General features: G+C 53.6%; 1 protein-coding gene across 1 annotated transcript; it reads left to right on the top strand.

The window, feature by feature from the left end:
* The first annotated feature begins 7,699 nt into the window (after positions 1–7,699).
* CSDC2 (cold shock domain containing C2) lies at positions 7,700–23,430 on the top strand. The gene is made up of 4 exons (XM_012476693.2): positions 7,700–7,849; positions 17,922–18,220; positions 20,223–20,345; positions 21,513–23,430. The coding sequence occupies exons 2-4, from the start codon at positions 18,045–18,047 to the stop codon at positions 21,673–21,675; spliced, it is 462 nt and encodes a 153-aa protein (XP_012332116.1). The 5' UTR covers positions 7,700–7,849; positions 17,922–18,044; the 3' UTR covers positions 21,676–23,430.
* The last annotated feature ends 168 nt before the right edge of the window (positions 23,431–23,598 follow it).

The raw sequence follows: 23,598 nt of genomic DNA, 5'->3' as shown, positions 1-23,598 counted from the left end.
TCCTGGGCTCAAGCAATCCTCCAGCCTTGGCCTCCTGCATGCCTGTAGCTGTGTACTATAGGCACATACCACCACACCCGGCTAACTTTTTTATTTTTGTAGAAATGGGGTTTCACTATGTTGCCCACGCTGGCCTCGAACTCCTGGGCTCAAGTAATCTTCCCTCCTTGGCCTCCCAAAGTGTTGGCATTACAGGTGTGAGCCACTGTACCCAGCCAGGGATCTTCTTTGTGTGGAATCGTGGGAATATATTACTTGCGAAAAATGAATAAAACAAAATTTTAAAAGAAATTAAGATTTTTTTCACATCTTAAAAAAAAAAAAAGCTTACCTTGGCCCCTTTCTCCTCTGGTGAATGCTCCATTTTTCTGCTCCCTTTACCAGCAAAACTGCCTGAAACAGGCATCTGAACTTGCTGCGTTCCGTCCGAACCTTTCTTCTCTCTCTGACCTGCTCCAGCCAGGGTTCTGCCCCTGCTGCTCTGGGGAAGATGCTTCCTCAAGGTCATTAATGGACTCCATGTTGCCAAATCAGTGGTAATTCTGTCCTCAGCGGCAGTATTTGTCCCAGAAAGTTACTCCCTCCTCTTTCAGACACCCTTTCCTGAGCCGGGCGTGGTGGCTCACGCCTGTTAATCCCAGTGCTTTGGGAGGCCAAGATGGAGGGATCACAAGGTCAGGAGTTTGTAAACCAGCCTGGCCAAGATGGTGAAATCCTGTCTCTACTAAAAATACAAAAATTAGCTAGGCGTGATGGTGGGCACCTATAGTCCCAGCTACTCGGGAGGCTGAGGCAGGAGAATTGCTTGAACCTGGGAGGCGGATGTTGCAGTGAGCGGAGATTGTGCCACTGCACTCCACCCTGGGCAACAGAGGGAGGCTCCATCTTAAACAAACAAACAAACAACAAACAAAACCAGACACCCTTTCCCCCAAGGCCCAGCCACATTCTCTATCCACCCACAGACTCCTCTTTCAGCCTCTCAGTCCCGGCGGGCCTCAGGCTCACTGTCTGCTCTGTGTACACTCCTGTGGGTACCATGCCTCTGCACAGCACCTGCCGCTCGTGGCTCCACTCCTCCGAGCCAGCCTAGCCTCTCTCCCTGAGCACAGACTCCACAGCTCCATCTGGTCACTTGAGTTTAACATGGTCACAATGGGACTCCTGGCTGGCCCTCCCCACAAACCTGCTCCTATCCATCTTCCCTGTCTTTTTTTTTTTTTGACACAATGTCTGTCGCCCAGGCTGGAGTGCAGTATCGAGATCACAGCTCACTGCAGCCTCTACCTCCTAGGCTCAAGTGATCCTCCCACTTCAGCCTCTCCAATAGCTGAGACTACAGGCACACACCACCACCCTCAGCTAGGATTTTTGTATTTTTAAAATTTATTATTTATTTATTTATTTATTTTTGAGATGGAGTTCGTTCTTGTTGCCCAGGCTGGAGCACAATGGTGCAATCAAGGCTCACTGCAACCTCCGCCTCCAGGGTTCCAGTGATTCTCCTGCCTCAACCTCCGAAGTAGCTGGGACTACAGGCATGTGCCACCACACCCGGCTAATTTTTTATATTTTTAGTAGAGACAGGTTTTCACCATTTTAGTCAGACTGGTCTCGAACTCCTGACCTCAGGTGATCCGCCCACCTCAGTCCCACCAAAGTGCTGAGATTACAGGTTTGAGCCACCATGCTCAGCCTAATTTTTGTAATTTTTTTTTTTTCTAAGATGGGGTTTCACCATGATGGCCAGGCTGGTCTTGAACTCCTGACCTCAGGTGATTCACCTTGGCCTCCCAAAGTGCTAGGATTATAGGCGTGAGCCACCACGCCCAGCCAATTTTTGTAATTTTTTTTAGAAATGGAGTCTTGCCATGTTGCCCAAGCTGGTCTTGAACTCCTGAGCTCAAGCAATCCTCCTGCCTCAGACTCCCAAATTGCTGGGATTATAGGTGTGACCCACTGCACCCAGCCTCTTCCTGTCTTAGAAAATGACTTCTCCAGGCCAGGCGTGGTGGCTCACACCTGTAATCCCAGCACTTTGGGAGGGCAAGGCGGGCAGATCATGAGGTCAAGAAAGCAAGACCATCCTGGCCAACATGGTGAAACCCCATCTCTACTAAAAAAAAATACAAAAATTAGCTGGGCATGGTGGTGCGTGCCTTTAGTCCCAGCTACTCGGGAGGCGGAGGCAGTAGGATCACTTGAACCCAGGAGGCACAGGTTACTATGAGCAGAGATCACCCCACTGCACTCCAGCCTGGCAACAGAGCGAGACTTCATCTTAAAAAAAAAAAAGAAAATGACTTCTCCACTCTTTGATGCTCAGGTTCAAGCCTCAGAATCATCCTCCACTCTTTGTCTCTCACACCCCGTGTGTGAATCCCTGAGCAAATCCTGTTGCTACTGTCTCCAAAATGCCTCCAGAATCCGACCTCTCTCCATCACCTCCACTGCCACTACAACTTCCGCCTCCTGGGTTCAAGCGATTCTGCTGCCTCAGCCTCCCAAGTAGCTGGGACTACAGGTGCGTACCACCATGCTCAGCTAATTTTTGTATTTTTAATGGAGACAGGGTTTCACCATGCTGGCCAGGATGGTCTCAATCTCCTGACCTTGTGATCCGCCTGCCTCGGCTTCCCGAAGTGCTGGGATTACAGGGGTGAGCCACCACACCCGGCCTCATCTATATCATCTCTAGATGAGATTCAAGCTCCACAAACTCAAGGAGCATGCCTGCTTTGTTTGCTACTGTCTTTCCAGAACCTTGGCCGTCTGGTACGTGGTAGATGGTCAATATATATATATATTTTTTTGAGATGGAGTCTTGCTCTGTTGCACAGGCTGGAGTGCAGTGGCGCAATCACGGCTCACTGCAACCTCTGCCTCCTGGATTCAAGTGATTCTCCTCCTTCAACCTCCGGAGTAGCTGAGTAGCTGGGATTACAGGCATGTGCCATCACGTCCAGCTAATTTTTGTATTTTTAGTAGAGACCGGGTTTTACCATGTTGGTCAGGCTGGTCTCGAACTCCTGACCTCATGATCCTCCCACCTTGGCCTCCCAAAGTGCTGGGATTACAGGCCTGAGCCACCACACTCGGCCAGTCAATAAATATTTGCTGAGGGGCCAGGCGCGGTGGCTCACGCCTATAATCCCAGCACTTTGGGAGGCCGAGGTGGGTGGATCACGAGGTCAAGAGATCGAGACCATCCTGGTCCACAAGGTGAAACCTCGTCTCTACTAAAAAATACAAAAATTAGCTTGGCATGGTGGCGCACGCCTGTAGTCCCAGCTACTAGGGAGGCTGAGGCAGGACAATTGCTCGAACCCAGGAGGCGGAGGTTGCGGTGAGCCGAGATCGCGCCATTACACTCCAGCCTGGGTAACAGGAGTGAGACTCTGTCTCAAAAAAATAAATAAATAAATAAATATTTGCTGAACATACGAATGAATGTACAAATGATGTTGTTAGATATGCAGGAAAAGGTTTTCCCCGGCAGAAGGGTGGTAGTCAGATTGAAGGAGACAACTGGGAGACAAGGAGAAAGGAAGGAAGGACCACTCTGATTTACTGGGCAAAAATGTAAGTCTAGGCTGGAGATGAGTCCCATGGTGGAGGAAATGGACATCCAGGGAATTTAAAAGACATTTTAGGCCCAGCGCGGTGGCTCACACCTGTAATCCCAGCACTTTATTGGGGCCAAAGTGGGAGGATCACCTGAGGTCAGGAGTTCAAGACCACTCTGGCCAACATGATGAAACTCCATCTCTACTAAAAATCCAAAACAACCGGCCAGTCGAGGTGCGGTGGCTCACGCCTGTAATCCCAGCCCTTTGGGAGGTCAAGGCAGGCGGATCACGAGGTCAGGAGTATGAGACCGGCCTGGCTAATATGGTGAAAACCCGTCTCTACTAAAAATACAAAAATTAGCCAGGTGTGGTGGCAAATGCCTGTAGTTCTAGCTACTCGGGAGGCTGAGGCAGAAGAATTGCTTGAACCTGGGAGGCAGATGTTGCAGTGAGCCAAGATCACGCCATTGTACTCCAGCCTGGGCTACAGAGTGAGACTCCATCTCAAAAACATAAAATTAAATACATAAAATTAGTCGAGTGTAGTGGCAGTGCCTATAATCCCAGCTACTTGGGAGGCTGAGGCAGGAAAATTGCTTGAACCTGAGAAGCAGAAGTTGCAGTGAGCCGATATTGCACCACTGCACAGCAACCTGGGCAACAAGAGCGAAACTTCGTCTCCAGAATAAGGAAGAAAGACCCACTCTGATTTACTGGGCAAAAATATGAGTCCAGGCTGGAGAAGACTCCCACTGTGGGGGAGATGGGCATCCAGGGAATTGAAATGACATTTTAAAGACAGTGTGGCATGGCAGAAAGAATAGGAGTGTAATGAAGCCAGAACCTCTGTGTTTTAATACCAGCTCCATCACCCGCTGTGTGACACTGGGCAAGTTTCTTAACCTCTCTGTGCCTGAGCATCCTCATCATCTTGTCACGTGGCACCAACATCTTAAAGGTGTATGTATGTCAAAGGGATGTGGATTCAATGCCACATAGGTCCAGGCCTGGCCGCCACGTGTGGGCTGACGATTGATAACAGGAGTGAGAATTGTAATTCAGGTGGAATCAGTCACAGGGGTTATTGGGCTCTAACCCACCTCTTCAGCTTCTGCAAGGCAAGGGAGGCTTTTGAGGAGATGAGTTTTGAATTCTCAGCTTTTCACAAAAATAGCCTCCACGGCGGAGCCCCTGGTTTCAAGCAGACGATTTCTTTGTTACTCAGCTGCTGGTGGGTGGGTGGGTGGGGCCGTGGCTGCTCTTTTCCTGAATGAACAGCTGTGCCCTCTCATCGCCGGCTCAGGAATAATCATAACACTGCTTCATGCTCGGCCCAGCCTCCTCCATTCACTGCTCTCTGGCTGCCTGCCAGCCCTGGGCACATGTTGTTCAGCAGCCCACCGGAGGGGCCAAGAGAAAGGAGACTGGCCGTGAAGGGAGGGGTCAGGGCCTTGGCCACAGCAGCCCAGCCTCAGCCTCCAGGGCCCTGCCTCATGTCCCCTGACACTGCCTCCTTCCTGTTCCACCGCCACCCCAAGCCATACCCAGCTAAGGGCCTTCCAACCTCCAGAGCCTCTTCCCTCTAAATGTCTTCTCTCTAGCTCCTGTGGTCACCTGGAGTGCAGAAAAGTCCGCCTGGCCACTCCCCCTCTGCTGGCCAATCAGCTTATAACCCATCACTCAACCAACTTGGGGACCCCTGGGAGAAGGGCCAGCCTGGCATCCACATTCCAGCTTAAGTCCTGATGCCAGCTCTGGTTGGCCAGGCCTGGGCCAGAGATCCTACAGACCAAGAATGGGGAGAGGTGATTCCCCAGGTGACAACAGCAAGGCAGTTCCCAGCGGACAGGACAGTGAAGGTGGCCAGGGAAAACTGCCAGTGTCCACCATGGCTCCAGCACTTCTGCTGGGAGGGCAGGTTTGTGTGTTTGAAAAACATGGGTCAGGCCGGGCACAGTGGCTTTTGCCTGTAATTCCAGCACTTTGGGAGGCCAAGGCAGGCAGACTACCTGAGGTTAGGAATTCAAGACCAGCCTGACCCCATCTCTACTAAAAACACAAAATTAGCTGGGTGTGGTGGTACATGCCTGTAATCCCAGCTACTTGGCAGGCTGAGGCAGAAGAATTGCTTGAACCCAGGAGGCGGAGGTTACAGTGAGCCAAGATTGAGCTGTTGCACTCCAGCCTGGGCAACAAGAGCAAACCTCTGTCTCAAAAAAAAAAGAAGCAGGCAAGGGGATGCCTGTGAGAGCCCTTTGAAAGCTATTATTGCTGGAGGAGAGGAAGGCAAAGAAGAAAGAGGATATAACCCCAGCACTTTGGGAGGCTAAGGCAGGAGAATTGCTTGAGGCCAGGAGTTTGAGACTAGCCTGCGCAACATAGTGAGATCCCATCTCTACAAAATATTTTTTTGGAAAAATTAGCCAGGCATGGTGGTGTACACCTGTAGTCCCAGCTACTCAAGAGGCTGAGGTAGGAGGATCATTTGAGCCCAGGAGTTGGAAGCTGCAGTGAGCTGTGATTGTCTGGAGAGGTTCTGGAGGGGCAGGGGCGTATAGTGACATTGGGTGGTCCTGGGTTCCAGTACCCCTCTAGCCAGTTGAAAGAAAATAGGCATCCGGGCACAGTGGCTCACGACTGTAATCCCAGCACTTTGAGAGCCCGAGGCGGATAGATCATGAGGTCAAGAGATCAAGACCATCCTGGCTAACATGGTGAAACTCCGTCTCTACTAAAAATACAAAAATTAGCTGGGCATGGTGGCGTGCTCCTGTAGTCCCAGCTACTCGGGAGGCTGAGGCAGGAGAATCACTTGAACCCAGGAGGTGGAAGTTGTAGTGAGCTGAGATTGCACCCCTGCACTCCAGCCTGGTGACAGAGGAGTGAGACTCTGTCTCAAAAAAAAAAAAAAGAAAGAACACAGGCAAGTCAAGTCCTTCCTCCTCTCTGAGCCTCTATTTCTTCACCAGTAAAGGAAGGACGACAAAAATAAATTAATAAATTGTTGTGAGGTTTCAATGAGGGCAAGCCCTCTTGGTATCTTAGCTACGTGTATTAGTTACTTGTACTTAGCTTCATGGTTTCCCTTTTAACTCCCACCTACTTTTTATTTTAATAAGACTCCTTTTGAAAATGCCAGCCTGCCTCAGTAGTACCAGGAGACATCAGGGGAAGGCTGCCTTCTGTCCAAGCCGAGGCTGAGAAGGAACTGAAAGAAGGAAGAGAAGCTCCTTTGTGGAGGCCTCCTCCAGCTGGCCCTGGGTTTAGGGACATCACATACTCAACCTCCAAAGGCCCTCAGGGGCTGGCCCAAGGTCACACAGCTTGGCAGTGCAGAGCACTTCAAAGCCAGGGCGTGTGGAGGGGAAACAGGCTGGGCGCCTGGATTCAATCAGTCCTCTCTACTCTATTCAGAGCCTCCCAGGCTGTGGGGTGTCCCCCTGTGCACCTTCAAGCCATCACTCTCTTAGGGTCCTCCTCAATTCAATTTCATGGAAATATTACAAGTGGCAAACAGAGATGAGCACATGTGACTCATCTCCAGCATCTCAGAGGCCGTTGAGGGGACAGACCTGAGTGCCATCAGCGTCTGTATTAGCAGAGGACAGGACCACTGAGCGTCTGGAGGGGAGATGAGTGTTTGGGCGTCTCTGGGAACCTGGCTTGTCTTGAGCCCCCTCTGGGGGGGCTCCTCTTGGCCCTGACCTCTATTCTCCCAGACTCACCCCCAATCACCCCCACCCACCCCAAGGGCCCCCCGAGCGTGCACTCACTCGCACTCACACTCACCACCCCCCACTTGCTCTCCAATTACCAGGAACGTGGCACTGTCCCAGGTTCTTCCTCCCCTGCATTCCTCAGCAGCTGCCCTCACTGGGCAGGGCAAATTATACCGTGGCCCAGCCATAAAAGCCACTTTCCAAAAAAGGAAGCTTTAGGGCCCCCGAGAGACGCAGCTGAGCCTCTCACCTGGCGGTGCCTGACTCAGGAAGTGGTGTCTGGGCCAGAAGCCACAGAGTCCGGTCCCTTTAAGCAGGGAGTACAAATTCGCATCTGAGTCCCTCCCTCTTGCTCTCCCTGACGTCAGCTGGAAGGCGTGTGAGTGAGTGAGGGGCTGAGGTACCGCCCGCGAGAGCGAGAGCGCACACACACACACGCGCGCGCACAGACACACACACATCTTCCAGATCCATCCCTTGCCCGCCAGCTCCACGCGCCAGAGGGAGGCAGAGCGAGGACACCGCAGGAGGCAGTACCTGGACCCCAGCTGCCCAGGAGAGGTGAGGGGCTGGATGGGGGCTGAGGACACTGTGCTAGAAACTGTGGCTTTGGCCAGGCCGAAGGAGAGAGGTACGACGTGAAGGTGGGGGCTGGATCAGCCCAGTTCAGCTTACAGATAGGGTGCTGGATCCCACCTGTCTCTCCCTCCCTCCTTCTCTCTCCGTGACCCCCAAACGAGGTGAGGCTGTGTGGCTCCCGTGGGAGTGTGTCTGTGTCTGTGTCTGGGACCTGCGTCTGGCTCAGGAAGCAGAGAGCAGCAGATACCTGCCAAGCCGCAGCCTCCTGTCTGGGAAGCAGGGGGAGAGAGAGGACCGCCTTGACCGGAGAAATCCCAGTGCCGTTTCCAGCTGCTGAAAGCAGAGTGCAGCAGGGAGGGTCGCTGGTCTTTCCCCTGGAATGTGGGACTGGGACTGGGTCTGGGAAGGGACCGGTTGGGGCAGGCAGACAGTTGGACCTGGAGCATTTGTCTTATCCTGACTCGATTTTTTCTCCAGTGTGATGGGGATAATTGTGTTAGTTGGCTTGGAGAAGTGGCTCTGTGTGGTTATTTTCTTCCCGGGGAACCACCCCACCCCAAGCCCTTGCTTCTTGCCTGCCTGCTGGTCTGCTCTGACCTCCACCCTTGCCAGGGTGCAGCCCCAGAGGGCAGGGGTGATAAGCCAGGGCCTGCTAAGACACCCCTGTCATGGGATGCAGGGACTTAGGGTGGCCTTGGCTGGTGCCAAGCCCCTGAGTTGCCTGATCCTGGCACAAGGAGTCCAGGCAGAGATAAGGGGTGACACTGGCACCCACAAGGAGACAGCAGGTTCCTGCCAAGCTGCCAGCCTGCAGGCTCTTCCCAGGGAGAGGGGAGGGGGACACAGAGTGAGAACAATAATAAATACAGAGTTCGAACTGCTGCATCCACTGAGGCTGGGGGAGGGGAGGAGGAAGTGTGCCCGGCAGGGGGTGGGCAACCTCTCTGAGAGCCTGGCATCACACCGCCTGGCTGTGATCTGGCAGGGGCCTCTCCCTGGGAAAGGGGGTCTCCAGCTTTCTGGGGGATAGGGAACTGGTTTCCCAAACCTGATTCCATCCCAGAGTCCTCTGGGCCCTCCAAATTCTGAATGTTTCCTCCTCTCAGCTTTACCCCACCCCGCCCCATTTCCTTGAAGTCTTCTCCAAAAATGTCTGTTTTCCTTATCTGCCTATCTTGACCCATCCTCACCCTCTTAAAAAAAAAAAAAAAAAGACAGGAACTGCCTGCCTCTTGGCCTGGGAAAGGCCAGAAAACAGTTTTGCCCCCAGAGGGCTCTCCCAGGCTTGGAGAGAGATGGCTAGGCAATGTTTGTGGATGCGCAGGGGGATTCCCTGAGGAGGACTTGGAGACACTCAGATGGCTGGTGGGGAAGGGACACCTGCCAGCCAGTCTGTAGTAGTGCCCCCAGGACGGCACCCAGCAGAGGGCGCTGAGGGCCTGGCTGAGCTCTGGTACTGGCTGAGGCGGTCATGTCCACGGTCACAACCAGGGCAGCCAGGACCCAGAGCCTTGTAGGAATGGGGCTTGGGCAGTTCAGACCTTTGTCCATGCTGAGCAGCAAAATGGGAGACAGAGTAGTGGGGAGTTCATCTGCCCACAGTCAGCAAAATGATACTCCCGGGCTGGGTTGGCGGCATGGCACACCGGAAAGCTTTGGGGTCACACTGATTTGAGTTCAAGTTCAGATGCTCTATGCATGACTTTGACCAGTCTATTCCTTTCTCTAGGGTCTCAAAATGGGAAAGTGACTTGCCTAGGGTCACACAGCCAAGCAGAGGTGGGACTGGTTTGCGAACTTGGCTCTCCCCGTGCCGTCCTGGCTTCCCCCCTCCACCCAAGCCAAAGAAGCCCAAAGGCCTTAACCACAGCGGTTCCCCAGGACAGCCTGGGCATGTGACAGGGAGGAGGACTACAGGGTCTCTTAAATAATTAAGCTCAAGTATTGGCTGGGGCAGCGCCCCCAGGCACAGATGCAGGCACACAGGCTGCATGGGGGGAAGGAACCAGGTTTAATCAGGTCACCTCAGGCTGCAAGAGCAGCTCAGGCAGTGATGTATTTTAAGGAGCATCTGGGAGGCTGGGGGAGGGGGAGGAGCCGGGGAAGTGTCAGCTCCTGCCCGGGGGTCCTGAGTTGGTTTTCTTACCCTCCCAGGGCCCACTGCACGTAAGTCCCTGATGTTCAGGAAGCCCTGCCATCGTCATCCTTGTGTTCCCTGTCCTTTCTATTTTTAAGCAACCGTACCCATCCCTCCCATCTGCTCCCCTGTGATGGGGGCTTGGGGCTGGGACATTTTTATTGGGGGAGTTGTTTTCAAGCTTAGCAGAGCTGGCAAGTGACTCACCCAAGGTCATGGTCTGAGTCAGCGCAAAGCCAGAAATAAAAGCGAGTCCTGGCTCCCCAGGAATTCCACACCCCACTCCTCCTTCTCCAGGGGAGGGTGGGTGCCGCCCTCAAGGAATGGCTGGTCTTCACCTCCCCAGACATCTCCAGAGGGCAGACATGTTGTACCTGACCTGCTGTGTGAGCTCAGTGAGCCTCTCAACCTCTCTGAGCCTCAGTTTACTCTTCAGAAGAATGGGTGTACTAATGGTAGTTACTGCATGGGATTCTTGTGAGATCAAAATGAAAAAATGGGGCAAAGGGCTTGGCTCGTGGTCAGTATCAACAGATCACTAGATGGTGGTTGAGGCTCACGTCAGGACTTCCCAGGCTTCATTTTAATTGCCTGTGTCTATTCCCTCCACTGGAACAGACACAGACGATTAAGGACTAAGGACAGCTGTCACCCTCACATTTGTTGTCCTGGTGTCTGCAATCAGTTTGATTTCATTTACATGTGTGTTTTGAAAACCTCAGAGGAGAGTTAGCCTGACCTTCATTAGTCATCTGTACCAGCGATGATGCACATAGCTGAAGAGAAAGGTGAGGCCCAGAGAGGGGCAGGTGCCTGCCTCAGGTCACACAGCACTGGGTGGCTGAGCAGGCTGTCTTTCCCAGATCTGCCCAGACTGAGAGAGATTCTCATGGTCAAGAGAGGATCAGACGGTCAGGCGTGGTGGCTCACGTCTATAACCCCAGCACACTGGGAGGCCAAGAGGTGGTGGATCACCTGAGGTCAGGAGTTCGAGACCAGCCTGGCCAACATGGTAAAACCCTGTCTCTACTAAAAATACAAAAATTAGCTGGATGTGGTAGCACGCACCTGTAATCCCAGCTACTTGGGAGGCTGCATCAGGAGAATCACTTGAACCTGGGAGATGGAGGTTGCAGTGAGCCGGGATCACACCACTGCACTCCAGCCTGGATGACAGAGTGAGACTCAGTCTCAAAAAAAAAAAAAAAAAAAAAAGGGCGAGGTGGCTCACACACCTTTAATCCCAACACCGAAGCAGTGGCTCACAAGGTCAGAAGATCAAGACCAGCCTGGCCAATACAGTGAAACCCCGTCTCTACTAAAAACACAAAAATCAGCTGGGTGTGGTGGCAGGTGCCTGTAATCTCAGCTACTCAGGAGGCTGAGGCAGCAAAATCGCTTGAACCCAGAGGGTAAAGGTTGCAGAGAGCTGAGATTGCACCGCTGCACTCCAACTTGGGTGACAGAGTAAGACTCTGTCTCAAAAAAAAAAAAGGACCACGGCCAGGCACAGTGACTTACACTGTAATCTTAGCGCTTAGGGAGACTGAGGCTGATCGTGAGCCATTATCTTGCCATTGTACTCTAGCCTGGGGACAAAGTGAGACCCTGTCTCAAAAAATAAAAAAAATGAGAGAGGACCATGACAAACATTTCCTGCCCCATTCTCCATTCTTTTGGGGGAGCTGAGAATTGGAGCAGAGCCCCAGCATGGGCTATGGTTCATTTGCCAAGAAGGCTGAGTCACCACCCAGAGTGCCCCGTGACACGCATCCAGCCTCAGGTTATCTCTGAACAGTCTGACGTTTGTTTACCTCCAGGCCCCTTTGTCTGCAGAGTCAGTCAGTTGGGGTCTGGCCTTCTGCAGGGAAATGAAGATGAGTCTGGCTCAGAGCCCAAATGCAGGGCTGAGGGTGCAAGGAGATGCACATTCACAGGGGGACCCTTGATGCAGCTCTGTGGTTCCTCCCAACTTGGGTAGGATGTTACGATAAGCCCCATTTGACAGATGAGGAAACTGAGGCACAAAATGGGAGGGTTGGCTGGGCACAGTGGCTTACACCTGTAATCCCAGTACTTTGGGAGGCCAAGGCGGGTGGATCACCTGTGGTCAGAAGTTCAAGACCACCCTGGCCAACATGGTAAAACCTCATCTCTACTAACACACACACACACACACACACACACACACACACTAGTTAGGTGTGGTGGGAGGCGCCTGTAATCTCAGTCATCTACTTGGGAGGCTGAGCCAGGAGAATCACTGGAACCCAGGAGGCAGAGGTTGCAGTGAGCCCAGATCGCACCACTGCACTCCAGCCTGGGCAACAGAGCCAGACTCCGTCTTGGGGGGCAGAGGGGAGGAAGGGAGGGTCACAAAGCTGGGTTGCAGTGGAGCCAGGATTTAAACTCAGGCAGTCTGGGTCCCAGGCTGCCCTCTTACCTGACTGCTGGTTCTGAAGGGCATTATTCCTGGCAGGAGACGGCCCCAGAAGGACACACGAAATCCCCCTGGAGCTGGCCTTTAGCTCTGTTTGAGTGGAAACAAATGTTCTAGAAACATATCAGTTTCTCTGCTCTTGGGGGAGTTTATTTTCCCATTTAGTTTCTCAGAGAAAGTTCTTTTGGAAAAACTCCAGCCTCATCTTGGCTGAACCAGGAACAGAATTTATCTTCACAGGAAGAGCACAGGTTTATTGTTAGACAGACCTGGGGTTCTGTCACCCACTGTGTGATTTTGGGCAAGTCACTCACCCTCTCTGAGCCTCAGCTACCTCATCTGTAAAACGGAGAAATTGTAATTTCAGCTCTATAGGGTAACTGGGAGGCTGAAATGTAGAAAATAATTTCTGTAAAGACTTTTGCACAGTACATGGCATTCAGCCAATGAAAGCCTCATTTTCACTTGCCCTCTTTGGCAGCAATGCTCTGGAGAGGGGGAGTCCGAACTGGAGGCTTGCTCCGTATCTCCCTGTTCCCTTCTCTCTGGTCTCCCAGGTTGCCAGGCATTGTGCAGGTCCTCCAAGCCCAGGCCCTGGCAGGGCCCAGAGAGGGAAAGGCCCTGTACCAAGTCACACAGTAGGTCAATAGCAAGGCAGGACCTGGACACAGGACTCCTGTCTTCCCACTCAAAGGCCCCAGGGTCAGATCATGCTGATTCAAATTCTGGATGTCTTTGATGGGTGGGTGTGTGGCCTTGAGTGAATGATTTAATCTCTTTGAGCCTCGGTTTCCTTATCTGCAAAGTGGAGTCATAATAGCACCAGGCTTGAAGAGCAGTTGCAGGAATTAAATAAAACAAGAGACTGCGGAGCTGTGAGGGGTGGGAGATCCTTAGGGAAGAAGAGACGATGAGATGAATGGTGGGCTTGGCTCAGCTTGGCTGGGTCTCTCCTTTCCCAACTCCCTCTTCCCTTGACACCCAGTTCCACAGCCCTGTCTGGGAGAAGCAGGCTCTCACCCAGCACCCAGCCTCTACTCAGTGCTTCTCACATCCCATCTCCATTCTCATTTGATCCTCAAAAGAGCCATTGGAGGAGAGACTCTCTCTTTCTCTCTATTCTTTTTTTTTTTTTTTTTTTTGAGACACGGTCTTGCTCTGTTGCCCAGGCTGGAGTGCAGTAGCTTGATCACCACTCACTGCAGCCTCGACCTCCTGGGCTCAAGCAATCCTCCCACCTTAGCCTCCCGAGTAGCTGGGACCACAGGCATGCACCACTACACCTAGCTAATTTTTTTTTAAGACAATATCTCACTTTGTCCCCTAGACTGCAGTGCAGAGGCACGATCTCGGCTCACTGCAGCCTCGACCTCCTGGGTTTAAACGATCCTGCTGCCTCAGACGTCCAAGTAGCTGGGACTACAGGTGCACCACCACCATGCCTAGATAATTTTTGTATTTTTTGTAGACATGAGGTTTCACCATGTTGCCCCGGCTGGTCTTGAGCTCCTGGGCTTACATGATCCTCCCGCCTGGGTCTCTCAAGGTGCTGGATTGTAGGCGTGAGCCACCTTGCCGGCTGGAGGAGGATTTTTTGTGATCCCCACTTTCCAGATAAGGAAACTGAGGCTGCAGTGGGAGATGAGGAGAAGCCTGTTCTCTCTGTTTTGTGGAAGCTGCCTGTCTCCTGTCCCTGCCTGAGCTCCTGCCCTGAGGCCAACTTGCTGCCTCCTCTTGGTCCTTCCTGTCTTTGCTGTGGCTCTTCTGCCTCCCCTCTGATGTCTGGTCTCTCTGCCATCTGAGAGCCCATCATGGAGAGGCTGCCCTCAGCCTTGGCCCAGAATCATCAGTGGGTCTTTCCCCCATCCCTGCTGCCTACTTAGCACGAGGCCTCAGAGCTGCATGGTCACTTGGGTGGGAGGCCTGGCTGGCCAGAGCAGGCCCCAACTCAGCTGCGTCTCCCTGGTAACCACCGTGAGCTGCATCTCCTCCTCCCCATACTCCTCTTCCCTCCCTGCCCCTCCATGGCCTCCCAGCACTGGCTGTCACTGCCAAGCACAATACCAGGCCTGGGAAAACTGCAGTCAGGAGGCCAGGATCACCCTGCTTCCTAGAGAGACGGAGGCAGGGGCTCTGTTCCCATCACCTGCCACCCCTCACCCAGGTGGGGCAGGTGGCACTCTAGAAGTGCACTGCAGGGCGTCTGGTGCTTCCCAGCTGTGTCATCTCAGGTAACTTCGCTGCCCTGTCTTCTTTTTTTGGTAACAGCTTTACTGAGCTATCGTTCATATACCATAAAATTCACCTGCTTCAGGCGTTCAGTTCAGTTGTTTTTAGTACATTCACAGAGTTGTGCAGCCATCACCACAGCCAATTATAGAACATTTTCATTCCCCAAAAAGAAACCCTCTTACCCACTGGCAGCTCTCCCCTCTCCCTCCTCCCCAGCCTTGGTGACCACCAGTCGACTTCCTATCTATGAGGATTTGCCTCAGAGACGGAATCATGCCGTCTGTGTTTTTTTGGGGGACTGGCTTCTTCTCTGTGACCTTGCAAACATTCTAGCATAATGTTTGCAGGGTTCATCTAGGGTGTAGCATGAATCGGTATTTCTTCTTTTCTTTTTCTTATGGCCAAGTGCTAGTCTACCATGTGGCTAGACCATCATTTATTATCCATTCATCTGCTGATGGGCGCGGGCTGTTTTCACGTGTCGGCTGCTGTGAATGAGCACTGGTGTGACCATTCATGAACCTTCATGTCCAAGTGTTTGTGTGGTTGCTTCTTCTTTTTTTTTTTTGGAGACAGAGTCTCGCTTGGTCACCCACACTGGAGTGCAGTGGTGTGATCTCGGTTCACTGCAACCTCCGCCTCCCGGGTTGAAGTGATTCTCGTGCCTTAGCCTCACAAGTAGCTGGGACTACAGGCATATGCCATTTTTTTTTTTGAGACAGAGTCTCACTCTGTCACCCAGGCTGGAGTGCAGTGATGTGATCTCAGCTCACTGCAACCTCCACCTCCTGGGTTCAAGCGATTCTTCTGTCTCAGCCTCCCAAGTAGCTGGGATTACAGGCATGCGCCATCATGCCCAGCTAATTTTTGTATATATTTTTAAATTTTTTATTATTTTTTTCTTTTTTCACAACATGAGTTAAAGTACAAACCAGGGCCGGGCGCGGTGGCTCAAGCCTGTAATCCCAGCACTTTGGGAGGCCGAGGCAGGTGGATCACAAGGTCAAGAGATCGAGACCATCCTGGTCAACATGGTGAAACCCCGTCTCTACTAAAAATACAAAAAATTAGCTGGGCATGGTGGCGCGTGCCTGTAATCCCAGCTACTCAGGAGGCTGAGGCAGGAGAATTGCCCGAACCCAGGAGGCAGAGGTTGCGGTGAGCCGAGATCGCGCCATGGCACTCCAGCCTGGGTAACGAGCGAAACTCCGTCTCAAAAAAAAAAAAAAAAGTACAAACCACTAATTTTTGTACTTTTAATAGAGATGGGGTTTCACCACGTTGGCCAGGATGGTCTCAATCTCCTGACCTCAGGTAATCTACCTGCCTTGGCCTCCCAAAGTGCTGGGATTACAGGTGCGAGCCACCACGCCCAGCCCGACTAATTTTTGTATTTTTAGTAGAGACGGGGTTTCACCATGTTAGCCAGGCTGGTCTCAAACTTGTGACCTCAAGTGATCTGCCCATCTCAGCCTCCCAAAGTGCTGGGATTACAGGTATGAGCCACTGCACCCAGCCGTGTATGTGGTTGCTTCATGAAGCTTCCATTTTCTTCTCTCTAAAATAAGGGTGAAAAGCCTGGTTTGCCCTGCCTCCTGGAGTGAGCGCAGACCGAAAAGCCCCACATCAGCCTTTTCAGGGTTGAGGGGCCATGAGGGGAGCCAGGCCCAGGGCTCTCCTGCTCTCCTGGCTGGAGGGGGAGGGTTTTGGGAAGAGGGAGGATACTTCTCCACTTCCATCCCCACGGATGGCGAGCCAGCTCAGCATCTTGGCTCAGAAAAATTCCACTTGCTGTATAATCTTGAGCAGAGGCCAGAAGACCTGCTCCAGTGGACTCCTGGACTCATCCAGGCCTGCCATGCAGTGTGTTCAGGATTTTTGAGCTCTGGACTCCGAAGAAACCTTATAGGAAGCTGCTGGGTGATTTTCCTTCCTGGGGAACCCCAAGCTCTGGGTCAGGAGGGGTATGAAATGGAGGCCACAGGCCTGTAATCTTAGCACTTTGGGAGGCTGAGGCAGGTGGATTACCTGAGGTCAGGAGTTCAAGACCAGCCTGGCCAACATGGTGAAACCCCATCTTTACTAAAAATACAAAAATTAGCCAGGTGTGGTGGCATGCACCTGTAATCCCAGCTACTTGGGAGGCTGAGGCAGGAGGATCACCTGAACCCAGGAGGCGGAAGTTGCAGTGAGCCAAGATCACACCATTGCACTCCAGCCTGAGTGACAAAGCAAGAGTCTGTCTCAAACAAACAAACAAACAAACAAACAAATAACTACCTGATGTGGTGGTGCATGCTTGTAGTTCCAGCTGCTTGGGAGGCTGAGGTAGGAGGATCGCTTGAGCCCAGGAGATGGAGGCTGCAGTGAGTCATGATCATGTCAGCGTTCCCCAGCCTGGATGAGACCCTGTCTCAAAAAAAAAAAGCCCCATTTTACAGAACAGAAAACAGAGTCAGACGTTAAAAGTGTTCGCCAATGGGCCAGACGAGTTGGCTCATGCCTATAATCCCAGCACTTTGGGAGGCCAAGGCGGACAGATCACCTGAGGTCGGGAGTTCAAGACCAGCCTGGCCAATATAGCAAAACCCTGTCTCTACTAAAAATACAAAAAAAATTAGCCGGGCATGGTGGTGGGTGCCTGTAATCCCAGCTACTCAGGAGGCTGAGACAGGAGAATCACTTGAACCCAGGAGGTAGAGGCTGCAGTGAGCTGAGATCACCATTGCACTCCAGCCTGGGCAACAAGAGCAAAACTGTCTGAAAAAAAAGAATGTTGACCTGGGCCAAGGCCATGTAGCCAGAAGGTGAAGGATACAGGATTCAAACCCAGGCCTGGGTCTGGAGCCCGCACTCCTACCCACCATGTTGGAGCTGATACGTGGCTTGGCTTGCTTGAGGTCACCAAGTTGTAGGTGACAAAGCTGAGATTTGAACCCAGATGTGTGACTCTGAAACAACTGACCCTTATGCCAAACCATATTCCAGACCATCACTGGACACCCTACCAAGCCACCTCCCAGGCCCCTGGACTTAGAGAATTGAACTGCACACTGCAAGGACTTAGGGGTCATTTGATCCCTAGTTTTATTTTTCTGGTGAGGACTCAGCCTCGATGGGGTTGTTTGTGCCTTGAAGTCACGCTGTGAGGATAGCAGGTGGGACCAGCCCTCCTGACTGTGGCCAGGGTCCAGGAGCAGCTCCCCTGGACTGGACTCACCTGTGCCTCTTTCTTCCTCTTCCAGACGGAGCCCGTGGCTGGTGAGGCTGCAGAGCAGGGCCAGGCCGGGCCCTGCCCGCAAGGACGCCCGAACCCCTCACCGGCCCCTGGGCCCCAGAGCCCACCAGGCTCTCCTGCTGACCCCACCATGACTTCGGAGTCCACATCACCCCCAGTTGTGCCCCCACTCCACTCCCCCAAGTCCCCAGTCTGGCCCACCTTCCCCTTCCACCGGGAGGGCAGCAGGGTCTGGGAGCGGGGTGGTGTCTCGCCTCGGGACCTACCCAGCCCTCTGCCCACCAAGCGGACCAGGACCTATTCAGCGTGAGTACCTGCTCCTTGCCCAGACCCTTGACATTTGTCAGGACAGGGGCTGACCATCTCTATCCTCCTCCAACCCCTGTTGTCCTCACCAGGGACAGGAGAACTGTGTGTGGACCTTCCAGTAACTGCAATGTTTGTCCCATCCATCCATCCATCTACCCACCCATCCATCCATCCACCCACCCATCCATCCATCCACCCACCCACCCACACATCCACCCTTCCATCTGACTATCCATCCACCCACCCATCCATCTATCTATTCAGCCAGCCAGCCAGCCAGCTGTTCATCCATCCATCCACCCGTCCTGTCCATCCATCCATCCATCTACCCACCCATCTATCCATCTACCCACCCATCCATCCATCCACCCACCCATCTATCCATCCACCCACCCACCCACACATCCACCCTTCCATCTGACTATCCATCCACCCACCCATCCATCCATCTATTCAGCCAGCCAGCCAGCCAGCTGTTCATCCATCCATCCACCCATCTGTTCATCCATCCATCCACCCATCCTGTCCATCCATCCACCCATCCACCCACCCATCTATCCATCCATCCACCCATCTATCCTCCTGTTCACCCATCCATCAATCCACCCATCCACCCACCCATCCACCCATCCATCCATCCAGCCATCCAGCCATCTATTCCACAAAGATTTACTGAGTTCCTGACCAGGGGGGATCCAGTGATGAATAAGACAAAGCCCCAAGCTGCTTACAATGCAGAGGGAACTTGTTTGCCATCCATTACAACCCAGCAGGGTTAGGGGTGAGGACCCAGCATGGGGTACGAGAAGAGATGATGTCCTGGTTGGGTTTGGAAGATGTATCATGTGAAGAAGGGAGCTGGTGGTTCCAGGCAGATGGCACCACATGGGCAAAACCCAAGACATGGAGTTAACCTTTGGAGAAGGTGGGCAGGCGGGACAAAGACTAGCGCTGGACCTTTGGGGTAGATGACTGATGAGGTCATGTGGGGGTGTAATATGGGTCCATATGGAGGAGGCCAAAGGATCTTTTGAGAAGAACAGGGTCTTGCTCTGTCACCAAGACTGGAGTGCAGTGGTGCAATTGTGGCTCACTGCAGCTTAGACTTCCTGGGCTTAAGCGATCCTTCCACTTCAGCCTCCTGAGTAGCTGGGACTACTGGCGCATGCCACCAACCCGAGCTAATTTTTTTTTTTTTTTTTTTTGAGACGGAGTTTCACTCTTGTTACCCAAGCTGGAGTGCAACGGCGTGATCTCGGCTCACTGCAACCTCTACCTCCTGGGTTCAGGCAATTCTCCTGCCTCAGCCTCCTTAATTTTTTTTTTTTTTAATTTTGGGGCCAGACACGGTGGTTCATACCTGTAATCCCAGCACTTTGGTAGATTGAGGCAGGCAGATCAGTTGAGTCCAGGAGTTCAAGCCAGTCTGCCCAACATGGCCAAACACTGCAAAACTCTCTCTTTACTAAAAATGCCAAAAATTAAGTAACTTAAGCATATCCTAAGAGTGACAGCAAAAAAAAAAAAAAAAGAAAGAAAAAGAAATAAAAACAATTAGCCAGGCATGGTGGTAGTACCTGTCATCCCAGCTACTCAGGAGGCCGAGGCATGAGAATCACTTAAACCTGGGAGGCAGAGGTTGCAGTGAACTGAGATTGTACTCCCTGCATTCCAGTCTGGGTGACAGAGCAAGACCTTGTCTAAAAAAAAAAAAATGTTTTTTGTAGATATGGGGGGGTCTCCCTATGTTGCCCAGGCTAGTCTCAAACTCCTAGGACAAAGCAATCCTCCCGCCTCAGCCTCCTAAAGTGCTGGGATTACAGGTGTGAGCCACCGAGACTGGCCTCATTATCCTTGAATGGGGATCACTGTGTGGTTTCTGGCCTGGGGCAAGTTTCCCAGCCCTGAGGCAGGCTCAGCAGAAAGGGCTCAGGACAGCTGTAGGGGTTGGGGAGGGATGACTCAGGCCACAGCTCCAATCCCACTACCCTCTCTCCAGGACAGCCCGTGCCTCAGCTGGCCCCGTGTTCAAGGGCATTTGTAAGCAGTTCTCACGCGCTCAGGGCCATGGCTTCATCACTCCCGAGAATGGGTCCGAGGACATCTTTGTGCACGTGTCTGAGTGAGTCCCCTTCACCTCCCTGTTCTTGGCCCCTGCCCTAGCATCCCCCATGGTGCCTCAAAAATTTGTCGCCCAGGCTGGAATGCAGTGGTGCATTCTCGGCTCACTGCAACCTCCACCTCCCAAGTTCAAGCAATTCTCTACCTCAGCCTCCCAAGAAGCTGGGATTACAGGCATCTGCCACCACGCCTGGATAATTTTTGTATTTTCAGTAGAGACAGGGTTTCACCATCTTGGCCAGGCTAGTCTTGAACTCCTGACCTTGTGATCCACCCACCTCATCCTCCCAAAGTCCTGGGATTACAGGCATCAGCCACTGCACCCGGCCCTGAGGTGTTTTCTTGGCACCTTTTCTGTCCTCTGAGTAGGGGCTGAGGGTGCGTTTTGGGAGGAGGGCTAGGAGCAGGTGGGGAGTGGGCATGTGGACCCCAGAAGCCTGGGAGCCAGTGGCTGGGCCCTGGATCCTGTTCCAGCATCGTGGGGGCCTAAGAGGGCTGGGCCAGCTCCTGAGCCTCTCAGCCTGGAAAAGGCCTTCAGGCAGGTAGGCCAGGAAGTAGAGATAGATGTCTAGGCCTGGTGCCACCCACTCCTAATGCCAAGAGGATCTGGGGAGGTCACTGAGCTTCTTGGCGCTTTAGGGATCTCCCTGTGCCCTTTTACATCCCAGTCCCTAAGGGACCCAGAAAGGGAGGTACAGCTTATGAGTCCCATTTTATTTTATTTTTTGAGACTCACTCTGTCACCCAGGCTGGAGTACAATGGCGCAATCTCAGCTCACTGCAACCTCCACCTCCTGGGTACAAACAATTCTCCTGCCTCAGCCTCCCAAGTAGCTGGGACTACAGGCACAAGCCACCACACCTGGCTAATTTTTGTATTTTTAGTAGAGATGGGGTTTCGTCATGTTGGCCAGGCTGGTCTCAAAATACTGACCTCAGGTGATTTACCTGCCTCAGCCACCCAAAGTACTGTGATTACAGGCATAAGCCACTGTGACCATGAGTCCCATTTTACAGATTCGGGAGCTGAGGTTCTGAGAAGCAAGGCCTGGCCAGGCTTCCTGGCCTAGCGAGGCTTAGGGCCAGGCTGTCCCCGAGGCCAGACTGCAGGGCTGTCTGGGCCATAGGGCCTGCTGCTGGGCTGACACCCCCCTCTTTTGCCTGCCAGCATCGAGGGGGAGTACGTGCCGGTGGAGGGCGACGAGGTGACCTACAAGATGTGCCCCATCCCGCCCAAGAACCAGAAGTTCCAGGCCGTGGAGGTGGTGCTCACTCAGCTGGCCCCCCACACTCCACATGAGACGTGGTCTGGCCAGGTCGTGGGCTCCTAGGCTGGGTGACTCACAGGCCAGCTGGCCAGGGGGTGGGGAGCCACACAGGGTGAACGGGCAGCAGCCGGCTCCATGCCCCACTGCCCCAGCTGATCAGTCCTTCAGTGGCCTCAGTGTGCACGTCTGTCTGTCTGTCTGTCTGTGCTTGTGGCCGTGAGCGTGTGCCTCCACCCACCCCATGACCCATGACTGTTTTGTGAGCTGGCCAGGAGGTGGATGGAGGGCGAGACCACCAGACCTGGCTTCTTGCTGTCCACTGCCTCTCTCTTCCCCTCCCTGCCTCAGACACGCAGAACCCACTCGCCCTCCTGCCTACTCGTCCCCGTGGTGACTGAACCATAAAAGCCTCGCTCCCCTGGCCTCTGCCCCTGAGCCGTCCAGCGTCAGTCCCTGGCCCGGGGCCAGGCTCTCTGTGCTATTCACGTCTCCCTCCCTGGCCTGAGGTCCCCCATCACGGCTTGGACCCTCCCTCAGAAGCCTGGCCGGTGGGCGCTTTGGGGGAGCCTCCCAGCCTCTGGCAGGGGAAGAGGCAGACATGGAGGCATGTGGCCCCCTCACTGCTGAGGCCAGCTTTCCTTCCTGCTCTCCTCTCAGTGCACTGGAGAGGCAGGAAGAGGGGGCTAAGGGGGGAAGGGGTTTGGGACTCCCATTTTGCTGGCCAGTCCCTCCTCCTCAGCCTGGCAGTGGCTCTGGGTTCCTCCCCCTGGGCTGTGCTGAGCCGAGCCCAGCAGAGGAGTCTGCAGAGGGTGGGGGTCTGTCTCTGCAGCTTGGCTGCAGCCCTCCTTTCCCCTGACTCACAAGCCCCGCTGATGCTCTGGGTCATGCCCGGCTGATGGCTGCTGAGGACGCCACGATGATGGATGAACACACGTCCATCAGGCAGGGCCAGGCCCAGGCACCCATGAGGAGGGCCTGGGAGACAGGCCCTGTGGCCCCCACGTCAGCTCCTCTTCCCAAGGCCCTGATAGACCAGCGGCTCAGGTGTGGCTCTTACCGCGTCCATCCCCGAAGATGTGCAGCTGTCGCTGTCACCTGGAGTCCTTTTGGGGCCAAGATGTGCGTGCACCCAAGCTGGTGGGCATTCACTCCCAAGCAGGGGCGAGGGTGGCCTGGCCCAGGAGGCCAAGAAGGAGGGCCTTGTCTGCCTCCATCTCTGGGCACATCCCCTGCCCATCACCCTTCCTTCTAGAGAGCACATCGCCTGACGGGGGGAAGTGGGGCTGTGGTTCAAGGGAGGGTAGGCCAGGGTGAGTAACACTGGGGGCTCAAATGCCCAGGATGAGGGGATCAGTGACTGTCTAGGAGGATCCCTGGCCTTGTAGGTGCCCCAAGACCCCAGGGTAGAGATCAGCCAGGGTGCCTGCATCCCGCCCCTGCTCCCAGGGCCCACTACACAAAATCTGGGAGCCCAGAGCTGCTGAGGTGTGCTGGTCATTCCCCTAAAATGGGCATGGCCCAACCTGTCCCATGAGGAACAAGGGCCCCTGGCCCCCTTGAGAGAGGGCTTGTTGGTGAGGGTTGACTCCTGGGGGCCCCTGAGGCTCCCTTCCTGTGGAGAAGCTGCCTTTTAAGGCACCACTAGCAGTCAGGATATGGTGGCATCAGCCCTGGGGCCACCTGGGTGGCAGGGGGCAGCAGCCCTCATCCCCACTCACAGGCCCTGCAGCGCCCATTTGGAATTCCTCCCAAGACCCCTGGCCACCCAGATCCCCCATTCTTCCTAACACTGGCAATAAACCCTCAACTGTGACCCACCGTGGCCTAAAGCTGCCTCTGTGTCAGAGTCCCCAAGGAAAGGGCTGGGGGCAGACACACCAAACTGGCTCTTCTTTGGGGCTTCAATGGCCCCCCTCCTTGACTGGATCAGAGACTTCTTGTGTGACCTGTGCCAAGTCCCTGCCCTCTCTGTGCTGTTTACTCATC

The sequence above is a fragment of the Aotus nancymaae genome, unplaced genomic scaffold, assembly GCF_030222135.1.
Source record: "Aotus nancymaae isolate 86718 unplaced genomic scaffold, 86718_ANA_hifiasm-v0.15.2.pri h1tg000076l, whole genome shotgun sequence".
NCBI classification, from domain to species: Eukaryota; Metazoa; Chordata; class Mammalia; order Primates; family Aotidae; genus Aotus; species Aotus nancymaae.
The sequence above is the reverse complement of the archived record's forward strand: the minus strand, read 5'-3'. Positions and strand labels throughout refer to the sequence as shown.